The sequence below is a fragment of the Balaenoptera acutorostrata genome, chromosome 20, assembly GCF_949987535.1.
Source record: "Balaenoptera acutorostrata chromosome 20, mBalAcu1.1, whole genome shotgun sequence".
In the NCBI taxonomy this organism is placed as follows: domain Eukaryota; kingdom Metazoa; phylum Chordata; class Mammalia; order Artiodactyla; family Balaenopteridae; genus Balaenoptera; species Balaenoptera acutorostrata.
The window spans coordinates 13,255,425-13,267,443 of NC_080083.1; the positions used below are offsets into that span (position 1 = coordinate 13,255,425).

Consider the following 12,019-nt stretch of genomic DNA (forward strand, 5'->3'; position numbering starts at 1 on the left):
CTTATAAAGAGAAACTTCCCCTTATCAATTATTTGGTTACGTTGAGGTACAGTTCATCTGGTAAAGGCAGGATAAATGCTTGATTATTTTGCTTTACTTTTCAGTTTTAAGAATAATGAGTTAGTGGTTCCCTAGCATCTCCCAGAAGTGACCAAAGAGGGTGGTTTAGGTTTTGTTTTTAGACTATTATGAACTCATGGATTTACACTTTCAGTATTTTTCAGTCTGTTACACTTATTATCTTTATTGGTGCACAGATTATGTCCCATCTTTGGCCATGGAGTGTTTATTCAAGTTGGATGCTGAGTCGTCTTATCATACTAGGGTCTTGGGTAGCTCCCTTGCTGTCTAGTATGACAGGTTGCTCCCAGTTCATATTTTTTTTTCTTCCCCAGAGCTGGCAGCAACTATTTTTCGATTTTCTTTTTAAAGATAAAATACATCCTAGTTCAGACTTTCTATTTAGTTTCTACTTAACTTCACCAATTGTCTGTCTGTGTCTCCTGTTGAAAAATTCCATGCCAGAAATCTCAGTCCTTGACCATAATTAATTACTCATTTGTTTTGGCCCATGATACACCACGGCAGTCTCAAAGTTAACGTCACCAAATGATTTGTGAAAATAGCTTTTTTTTTTTTTTTTTTTTTTTTCATTCTTTTGTCCTTGGGGACTGTCTCATGATGGATTTTAAAGTCATTTGGAATGTTTCCTTTTTGTGGGTTTATGCCACCAAGTCCGTACACAGTTACGTTCATTTGTTTCATTCTACTTCATACTTTTAGGGATTGCCTCTTTTTGTGCTATTTAATTTTGTTTTGTAATTGTAAAAGGTATTTTACCCATGGTTTCAAAATCAAATATTGAAAAGGATATAGTTAGAAGTCTAGCTTCTTTCTCTTGTCTCTTTCACCCCAATCAATCCCTCTTCTCCTCGGGTTACTGTTTAAACAATTTTATAATTTATCCTTCCATTGTTTTTTGTTTGTTTGGTTGTTTTACTACAAAGAAATACACATGTAGTTATAGCCGCCCCTTCTTAGATAGGTACCATTCTACATAAACTTTTCTTCCCCTTGATTTTTTACTTTTTATTGTTTTTGCATATATCTAGGAATGATTACAAGGACATTTTAAAAACAGTAACCTGTCAGATTAGGTAACAACAGAAATGCCACTGGGCTGTTAATAAGGAAGCCACACTTTTAGACAACAAAATATTTTGTCCACTTCATGGCAGCAGAGCCGATACACATTTGAATAAGGCAAGATGGTCTGACTGTCCTTCCCAGCGCACCTCCTGTGTGTATTCCAGCCAGGTGTCAGTGTTGGCTGCTTGGCTTTGTTTCTCCATAAATGACAGCCTGTGCTGAGTAACAGCTTACAGACATTCTGCTTGTTCCTGGAGGACCTGGGGCAGTAGCCATTCAGAGTATGGTAGAGCAGGGAAGACCCCAGTGCAGAGCACTCCTTTCCCCTCCAGACCATTCTAGAAGCTGCTTTGTCTAAACGAGGAGGCTGTGGCTTCATGCTCAGCAGATCTTAGTGAATGACTCCCTTCTTTTCCTGCAGATACGAGGGAGCTCTTAAAGCTTTCATGCAGCCTGTGGCTTCATCGGGAGTTTCTGCGTTAGCTGTAGTTAACAGCAGACCTTCAGCAGCATAGCACATGCTACACGGAACTGAGTCAGGTTACACCTAATTTGAAAGTCTCCTGACTAATTGTACCACTGAGATCTAGAAATTAATGTAAGAGTGAGGATTTCAGAAATTTAAAGACAGCTCTGCTAGGTAAAGCATATTTTAAAAATTTAAGAACTGTTTTTGTCCAATTTATGGTTTCAGTCTAGTAACACTTGATGCTCCTCCCCCTGTTGATTTTTATTCATTGAATCCTTGCAGTTCAAGCAATACAAATTTACAACTCCCCACCAAACTTCTTTCACATTGTAATTTCAGCTGGGTAATACAGTAGTTCATCTTCTAATCCAAAACCAGTTGTAAATTCACCTTCTGATTCTTTGCATTAAACTGAATTAACCATTGTAAATTATTGATTTTTAAATTTATGCTTTAAAATGTTGAATTATTTATGTTACTTTGTCTTCGAAACTATATTATGACAGTTTGAGTGTAGAACTCTTCATTGAAGAGTTGGAGAAGAATAGTGCAGGAAATGAGAAACACAGCAATATCTTCACTTTGCTGATTGGAATTTGTGAGCACAAATGATTACCACCTCTGTCAGAAGAGAGATGGGGCGTTATTCTTTTAGCCATATTTGTAGATGACCTTTGGTGTGCTGTCAGGGATGGCCCTGTGACGGTGACCTTTCCATGTTAACAGTCTTGGATGTCAGGAAGTGGAAAGGGAATCTGATTCTTCTCCCCCATCCTCCTCCTACAACACCACCATCTTTTTTCACCCCCAGCTTAATAATCATATCTTAAGCTCCTTAGTGCAAAGTGTTAGGCTTTCTGTAATTGTAGAAATTATGTTTCTTATGCTGGGTGATTGAGTAAGAACAATACTACTATCTTCATGTCAACATGAATTTGTCTCATCTTGTCTGAAACATTAACTGAGCAAGTTCAGACTCAGCGCTTAGAGTCCACCATTCATTTCTCAAGAGCAGGCTTCTGGCTCATACACACACCCTTAGTTTTTGGTCCTTTTCTTCTAAGCTTGTTTTCTATTGTTCTTTAATTTCCATTTTTTATTAGTTAATATCTGGTATAAAGAGAAAATGTAGATTGTTTCTAAGAAATACCATCTAAAAGTTTTCTAGCATAGAATAAACTGGATATTTTGTTGTGTATGTGTGGGGTAGGGAGTTGCTGGTTAGCTCCTATAAGGCCTCACCCAGTAACTGGACCTGACTGTGTGTGTATATGGACGTGCTCTGTCACTGTTTCCAGGCAGAACTGGAGTTAGCAGCACAATTATCACAGGCTTTTTTTTAGGAAAAGATCTTCAAAGCTGACCAGGTGTTTCCTTTTTTTGAGCCTTTCTTATAATCCTGCTCATTTTGACCCATTAACCTTAGAATTAGCTTAATTTTTTATAAGTTTTGATAAAAGTTGTCTACAAGTCTGTCTCTTAAAGTATCCATAATATATCTGGTCTTAACTGAGTCATTTTAAAAAATTTAGCAAGTTTTTACTTTAAAGAAATAAACTTTAAATACAGCAGTGTCACTTGGTTTTTAAAATGGAACTTGAGTCCCTCTAGTGGGTAGAGTGTAAATCACTTTCCAAGCTTGAAATTTAAAGAAAGACGACAACGTTGAGTTATGTGGAACCAGCTTTCAAATCCACTGTTCTCTTCGGTACTGGTGTCCCCTCACCCCAGCTGAGAGGCAGTGCTTAGCTAGCCAGTGGCCCTAATGTTAACCAAGATTCAGCGTCCTTTTCCGCCCATGCAATTCTGGTGGCCCTGGTCATTCCTGGCGTGTGATCTCACAAGCTGTGGCTCACCAGCTGCTTTCTTTCAAGCCTTGGCAAGTATAAACTCAGGCTACAAGGTGGTGATTTTAAGCCATGCATTTCTTTATGGAAAAGAACACAATGCCCTTGGGGTCCTTGAGGTGCCATGAAAGAAATACTTGCACAGGCCTGTTTTGGGCACAACAGGTAGATTAAGGACATTTAATAAGTGGGGGAGTTACGTCCTGATAGCCAGAACACAGGCAACATGGTATGGCAGAAAAGAACCTGGCTTTGGGGTTCACATCCTAACTTGACAAATACTAACTGTGTGACCTGGAGCTGATTACACAGGCTCTCTGTATCTTAGTTTTTCCCTTCTGTAAAATGGGGAGATGATAAACCCATTTTGCAGGGTTGTTTTGAGTATTAAAAATAAATATGCAAAGGCCTTTGTGTTTTTAGTGCTCTGTGATTGGTAGCAGAGGTCATGGAAATTTCCCAAGCTGAATTCATTATAAGGCATGAGATTTAATTATTTGGATAACCTTTCTTCTTCTCCCATGCCTTCTTTTTCTTTCAGTCACCACCAAGTAAGCGAAGAAAATTAGAGAAGCCAAGGAAACCCATTACGTTTGTAGTATTGGAATCTGTGATGAAAGAATTATCCCTCAAAGCATCGTCTTTGGGCTCTGAGACAGTGGAAGGCATAGTAGTTGTGACAACATGGATTGAAAAAATTCTCACCGATCTGAAGGTACCTGGTTAATAAGCACATTGAAGAAGTACTTATAATAATCTCTTTTTTCTTTTTTTTTTTCTTCTATTTTTGAATTTTTAAAAAAGTTTATCTTTGGCTGTGTTGGGTCTTCATTGCTGTGCGCGGGGCTCTCTCTAGTTGCGGGAAGCAGGGGCTACTCTTCGCTGCAGTGCGCGGACTTCTCATTGCAGTGGCTTCCCTTGTTGCGGAGCACAGGCTCTAGGTGCGCGGGCTTCAGTAGTTGTGGCACGCGGGCTTCAGTAGTTGTGGCACGCAGGCTCAGTAGTTGTGGCTCATTGGGCTCTAGAGCACAGGCTCAGCAGTTGTGGCGCACGGGCTTAGTTGCTCCGCGGCATGTGGGACCTTCTTGGACCAGGGCTCAAACCCGTGTCCCCTGCATTGGCAGGCAAATTCTTAACCACTGTGCCACCAGGGAAGCCCTCTTTTCTTTTTTAAAAAAGAAAGTTCTAAGGAGTTTTCAGAGGAGAAAAGTGATTTCCTATAAAATTCTGTTTTTCCTCCAAACAGGTCCAGCATAAACGAGTTCCCTGTGGAAAGGAGGAAATTAGCCTTTTCCTAACAGCCATAGAAAACTCCTGGATTCACTTGAGGAGGAAGAAAAGGGACCGAGTGAGACAACTGAGAGAAGTTCCCCGAGCTCCCAAGAACGTCATCCAAGCCTTGGAAGAGAAAAGGTCCCCCACTAAGGAGTCTGGCAGCAGCCAAGACTTGGCTCAGGGTCCCCAGGAGAGTGCTCTGTGCGGGCCTGCTCTACAGGAAGACGAGTCTGCCACTGTGGAGGGCCATGGCCCAAACCAGGACTCGCTTTCCCAGGAGGAAAACCCAGAACCCATGGAGGATGAAAGGAGTGAGGAAAAGGGAGAGATGGAGGTTTGGGAAAGTTGTAAAGGCTCTAGTAATGGAGCCCAGGACCAAGAGGCTTCTGAGCAGTTCAGCAACCCAGTGTCTGAAAAAGGGAACCATCTCCAAAGAGCGGCTGGATGTTACCTATTCAAGTGTTTGATAAACGTTAAGAAGGAGGTAGATGATGCCTTAGTTGAAATGCATTGGGTTGAGGGCCAGAACAGGGATTTGATGAACCAACTTTGTACTTACATACGTAACCAAATTTTCAGGCTTGTTGCTAGTTAACTCCAAACTTCTTGCACAGTAAAGCAGCTTGCTTTGGAGTGTAGCCTGTGGGGTGGCAAGCTGAATCCCACCATTGGCCCACTGGTAGCATTTATATGGAATTATCTGAAACAACTTAATCCATTTTAAACACCCCCCTCCCTTTTTTTTTAAGTTAACAGGGCACTGTAGTATGGTAGTTCAGAGGAAGAATTGTGGTTATTTGCATCAACAAAAAGCCATCAATAAACTCATAAGGGATTCAAACCTGACTTAAGCTGATCACCTTAGCTTTAGACTGGTTTTCTGAAGCCGAAAGGATTATTTTTGCAGTCTGATCCCGGTCAGAATTTACAGAGCATCACGCTCTCTCTGTCACCCCTGGTTGCTTCCTGAGAAGGGGTGACTTTCTTAACCCCCTGGTGGAGGTGGTATACCAGGTAGCCCTGTACCTTCTTCTAAAGTCACCTTTAAGACTGAAGACTTTGGGTACATATAATTGATGACCCCTGTGTCAGTCCTGAGAAGGGAACTGGCCTAATGGTAGGTGGCGGGAGAGTCAGGGAGAGAAAGCTCAGTAATGCCAGGAAGAAGGGCCAATCAGGAAGCGCCTGGAAACGTCGGAAACATCGGCATATTCCTGACTCTTGTCTGTTTTGATGTTGGTTATTTCAGAAACAGAATTAGGGAAGCAAAACTGCCAGATGTGACTGAGATACAGCAGAATGAAGCCATACCCCTACCTCCAACCTGTTTAAAGTACTATTTTGTAGCAGTTTTACTGGTGTGTGATTTTTTTTTATTTGTTTCGACATTTGAAGTGGAGCTAATATAAGAGTATTCAGAATTGAAAACTGTCAATCCTGTTTGAATCCTGGGGTTGGGGAAAATATTTTCTTGGCTTTGAATGGGTAAGTGGTTGATGATGGAAATAAAAATGGAGCAAGATAGTTATGTGTAGTAAGTTGCTTAAGAAAGTCTCATCTATTGGCAGATAAGTTGTCGCTGATCAAAGACGGTTTTTTGGGGTTCCCTTGTAATCCCTTCTGTGTTTACCTGTTACCATTGGAGAATTCTAAGGTCGAGGTAACCATGGTCTTAAAACATGTTTCTAATTGTAGTGTCAGGGCTTGGCAGGAATGTCTCCGGAAAAGGAGTCTCTCTTTTATTCTCTTGGTGTCTCAGTTATCCTCTGCTGTGCTTGACTTCCATGGCTTGATTTTACACCAGCAGCCTAGGGTTCTATTTAGCCTGAAATTTCTGAGTATGGTGCCAGAGCTCCTTGCTATCTGCAAAGAAGACTGCGTAGTTAAGCCACAGTTTTAAAAGGTGGCATTGGTTGGGGCAGAAAACTGATGACCTTGGCATACTTTGGCAGCACCTAGACCAGCCCCTCAGCAAAGATACAGGAAATGGAAATAGGACCACATTATACCTCCCTGTGGCTGTGGAGACAGAACTGCAGAAGAGAACATATTAACCAACCAGTGTTCTTAACCTGGTCGTGGACCTCTGGAGAACCCATAGCCTCCTGGATTATTTCCAAAAGCTCTGGACATGTTTGGTTTTTCTTTCTGGAGAGAAGGGTCCCTGACTTAGAGAGAGCGGTTAGTAACTCACTGAGGATTAGGAACCACTATGCTAGTCCAGCCTCTTCTTTGACAGGATAAGGAAACCAACACCCAGGGTCCCACAGAGCCAAGATTCATTGCAGGGCCCTAGATTCCTGTGCTCATCTCCTGTACCCACCCACACCATCCTGCTCTGCTTACCTCTTAGGACACATTGGAATCATATGCTGGACCCAAACCTAGTTTATATCTTCAGAAAATTTTAGGATAAGTGAGTTAGGTGACAACCATTCACTTGATAAGTGGTCACTAAGTATTTGCTTGTTTGTTTCACTATAAAAGAGTAGTGTATGCTCATTATTAAAGATTTGGAAAGATGAAAGGAGAAAACAGCTTCAAAATCACCCCTAGTCTCAACCTTCTGAAGCACAGCCACTATTGGTATTTCAGTGTTTCCTTCTAGTCTCTGATCTCTTTCTGTAGATGGGGTGTGTGAGTGTGTGGGTTCAACTTTGGTTGTGTTGATGCTGTATATTCAGTTTTATATTATGCTCTTTTCTTATCTGATGTCTTGTAAGTATTTTTCCATGTTGTCACAGGAGTGCATTATTTATGCTCCTCGCCTGTTCAAGATGTGCTTCAGGCGCAGTATTAGCCTTTGTTTAAGTCTGATACTTAGAGGTCTCCAAAGAATCCTCTGTGGACCTGGAGGCACAGGAGATGTGTCTTGTGTCTACATGTGTTTGGTGCCCCAGGTTTAAGGCCTGGTGTCATGGAGGACATTTTATAGGTGTTAAGCTAATGCTCTTAGAACTTAAAAAGTATGTGACAACAGAAGCTTCCAGTGCCAGAGCTGTGAGTGCCATTTTTGCATTTGTGTGTCTTCATTTCCTTCTCTGAGTAGTTATTTCTATCTAATGAGAGAACATTGAAACATTTTGAAAAGACATCTAAAAATTCTTTCACTTATGCATATACTTAAAATGTGTGTGATATGTGGTAGCCTACACCTCTGATATGGGGAAAAGGAATTTTTTTAGAAGAAATAGGTTATTGACCCAGGTATCATAATGTTGAGTGATACTTGCCGAAGTGTCTAGAGGTCAAGTTCATGTTGATGGATTGGTATGGAATTAAATCTTTGTGGTATTATCTTAAATTCTATTCTGGTCCCTTGCATTGGCTTCTGATCTCTTGATAACCAAAGTGGGAACAGAAGCTGAACTTGTTTTCCAAGGAGGGGAATAAGCTGCTTTTTTCTTTGGAATCTGCTTTGCTTCCAGCAGTTTGGTCCCTTCACCCCACATCGTTGCCCAGGTATTCACACGCCAGAGCATCACTGCTTGTCCTAGTAGAGTTAGTGTCTCTGTGTTGGAGTTTCAGCTGATCTTAAGGGTGCGTGTGGATTACTTAAAACTTTAGTATATATTTTTAAAAACATGAAACCTCTCTTCTCTTGATAGAAATCAGAGCTTACCATGTGAGCACACCAACTTCTAAGCTCTGACAAGTAATAAAACTGCAGGGTGTGAAAAAGATGCAAAGGCCTGTAGAAAATTCGAGGCCTCCTGTAAGCCCCTCCTTCTTACTTAAACCGAGGCATTTTCCTCTGTAGCCACATGGGGGCGTATTTGGCCCTTTTATCAACTTCACTGTGGCGTGGATAAAATTGTGTCCTTGGTATTGTCTTGAAATATCCAGTTGCTACTCAGATAAATATTTTTATGGAAGCAAGTACATTTTAACATTAAAAAAAAATCAGAGAGATAAAAGTAGAGAGAAAGAAAACCCCACCACCCTGCAGTCTGGGCATAAGCTTTCAACCTTTTTATGTTTCTTTATGGTACCAGTTGACTTGTCCTGCTACTCTAAAATATATCCAGGTTGGGTCAGTCCCTTGGATCAACTTTTTATTGGTCTCTAGTTAATGGGGGTACCAGAGGGGGATGTTTAGTGATTTTAAATAGTAACTTTTCAAAAGCTTTATGTTGCAGGAAGAGTAATATAGAGAGCCTTAAGAAAGAAGCTGCTTTCAAGGAGAAGTTAATGCTCAGGAGAATCAGTTTGCTGAATGGGCACTAACCCCAGGAAAACCCAGAAGAGGCTTACTAGTGAGAATGGATTGGCCTCTGCCTCTTGGAGCAGGGCATTGATGGTCTTGAACTTTCTAATGCTCCCAAGTACAAACCTCTTGGTGCTTGTGCCAGTACAGTATTAGAAAGCCCTGCATGGGGCTCACCCACGAGCAGCAGGGCCTCACACACATACCAGAGAGTTCCTGCTCTGCTCTGTAAAGACATTCAGATCCTCTGCTGTGACTCACCCAAATGACTAAAACAGCGGTTTATTTTTTTCAATTGCTGGTTGGAACAGCTAATGCTGCCTTTCGGAGGCTTTGCTTTTACCCCAGGGGACTGTGTTGTGACTGAAGGCCTTGCAGCTCTGCATGCCCTTTGAGGTGCAGCCTCTCCGCCTCTCTCAGCCCCAGCAGAGACGTCGGGGGCTCCGGCTCTCTGCAGGGAAGTGAGGGACCACAGGTGCTTATTAGGAGCCAGGGAACGGAGATAAGACGGAGTGGACCAGAAAGTGCAGGGGAGTGGAAAACAGAGAAGGGCACAGCCTTCACAGTTCATCAGACCTGGGTCTGCGTTCCAGTTCTACTTACAGGGTCAATCATTCTCACTAAAGCTTGGATTCCTCATACAAAAGATGAAGAATTCTTGCTTCCCAGAGTTGTAGCAGCAGTTAAGTGAGAGAAATACTAAAGCACCTGGGAGAATCCATGAACAAAGAGTAGGCTTCTCAACTTGCTCACCTCTTCTTAGTCTCCTTTGAGTTTTCAATTTCTGGTCAGAAAATCTTCTACCAAGAGACTCAGGTGAAAAGGCTGAGACCTCAAGTGTATAACTGCGGGTGTAGACTGCCACTCTGACTGAGAGCAAAATCCAAGCTTCTGTGTACTGGGAGGATGAACAGGGAACCAGTACTTATGGTCCGTCCTCTACGTAAATTGTCTGACTTAGTAACCCTTCAAAGAGGGATGGAGTCCCTGTGTGATCACTTAAAGAAGTGGCAGCTCAAAGGGCTTAAGTGACTTGCCCTAAGGTTGTTCACAGAGCTAAGTCACAGAGGTGGGGCTTGAACTCAGGTCCAGAGGTAAGAGACTGAGATTTGGTACCAAATCTCAAGATTCGTAACAAGTGCTACACTGAGGGTGGAAATGGACTTCTGGGCTTATTTGACCCATCTCTAGGGAAGGAGACTTCAATTATATGACACAGGGAATAGAAAAGCATCTCTTACCCACCTTCACAATGTAGCATTTGAAGGTAATATTATTTTCCAGCCTATGATCAGTGAACAAAATGTAATAAGTGAAATTGCTTATAATTAGTTCTTATGCTACCAAATCTTTATACAATTTTGTGTTTGGCAGTAGTACAGATAATTAAGTAGATAGCAAAACCACAAAATAAGATGTCTAGTGTAAGCACATGTTGCATCAGAATCAACGTAAAATAACTGATAATTAGGTAACGACTCTTTTGACAATACGTAATTGTATAATAACAGAAGAAAGATTTTTTTTTTTTTTTTTAGGCAGCATCAAATATTTCACTTACAGAATGCAAAACTGACGTACTTTCTGATCTTGCTGGAGAAGGTAACAATTGTTATAAAAATAGCAAGTCATCTTCCCCAGGTAGAGGAATGGACTGTGTAAATCTGGAGAGAAGGAAAGGCTGCCTGCCATCGGGTGGGCCCATTCAGGGAGTGTGGCTGAGCGTCTGGGAGCAGAGCCGGGAAGTCCCCAGCTGGGGGCGGGCCCTGGCAGCCACGCAGGGAAGCCTGTGCTGCTTCTGCCCAAAAGAAGGCTGCCCAGGGAGCACCGCTGAGCCTGGGGCAGTGGGTGAGGGCGGACTTGCTCCTGTACGTTTGTAATTCCAGGCGCTCTTGGGTTTTGTTCTCTTTTGCTTTTTTGTTTTTTTAATAAATTTATTATTTTATTTATTTATTTTTGGCTGTGTTGGGTCTTCGTTGCTGTGCGCGGGCTTTCTCTAGTTGTGGCAAGCAGGGGCTACTCTTTGTTGAGGTGCGCCGGCTTCTCCTTGTGGTGGCTTCTCTTGTTGCAGGGCATGGGCTCTAGGCGCGCGGGCTTCAGTAGTTGTGGCGTGCAGGCTCAGTAGTTGTGGCTTGGAGGCTCTAGAGCACAGGCTCAGTAGTTGTGGCGCACAGGCTTAGTTGCTCCGCAGCATGTGGGATCTTCCTGGACCAGGGCTCAAACCCGTGTCCCCTGCATTGGCAGGCGGATTCTTAACCACTGTGCCACCAGGGAAGCCCTCCAGAGGCTTTTGATGTGATGTCTCTTGCTGGGAAATGGGCATTCGCAGTCTGGTCAGGATCCCTAATTCAGGTATGTTTGTCCCAGGATTTGCCTTTGGGGGCCAAACGTGGGGCTTATGGATCACACGCTGGCCTCTATTTCAGTGAAGTCTAGATGAGCACTAATGAGGACTTTAATTCACAAAGGGAAGTATTTCCTCATCTTCTGCACCAGGGGCCAGGCAAGAAGGGCTGGAGCTCCCACTGATGGAGTACTCCTGCTATGAAGCAGCTTTTATTCAATTCCTGTTGGTTATTGCCATGCAGAAATAGCTGCCCAGTGTTGTTGGATCTTCCTCTTCTTTCTTGAGGAAATCCAGAAATCCAGATTTAGGAGAAATATGTAAACCCTAACAGCGAATTCAGTATTTTATAGAGACCTGGTAGACCATCAGTTTGTGGCCTCTTCTACCACCAAGTGGTAGAACTGTCTACATATTTGCTGCCTCCACTTTCCTCACTCTGTTTCAGCTACTGAAGTCTGGTTGCTGCCTACCCTCCCATTTTAAGAGTTCTCCTCACCTCTTAAAGGGAGAATCCCAAAGATTCTATCCATGGGCCTCGCTTTTTTCTCTCACTTGTGGCTGACCGTGTCCACTCCGTGACTTCAGTACTGCCCACTCCTACATTCATCACGCCCAAGTCTAGGCCTTTCCTCAACTTCCAACACCCGCATAGCTAGCCACCCAGTGGACACCTTCCCCGGGTCTGTGGCTGTGCAAACTCAGCTTGTCTGCACCTGCTTCTCTCC

The 12,019-nt window shown here is 42.7% G+C and overlaps 1 protein-coding gene across 5 annotated transcripts in view; it reads left to right on the forward strand.

The window, feature by feature from the left end:
- METTL16 (methyltransferase 16, RNA N6-adenosine) overlaps positions 1-11,089 on the forward strand; it is a 68,313-nt gene extending 57,224 nt beyond the window's left edge. For 4 of the 5 annotated variants that reach the window (XM_007177462.2, XM_007177463.2, XM_057536156.1 and 1 more), the window contains 2 exons: positions 4,007-4,180; positions 4,712-11,089. In XM_007177462.2, coding sequence (XP_007177524.1) covers positions 4,007-4,180; positions 4,712-5,335 — 798 coding nt within the window. In that variant the 3' untranslated portion in view covers positions 5,336-11,089. Of the gene's footprint in view, positions 1-4,006; positions 4,181-4,711 lie in introns of those variants that run through there. The other variant, XM_028165270.2, reaches the window with a different exon arrangement.
- The last annotated feature ends 930 nt before the right edge of the window (positions 11,090-12,019 follow it).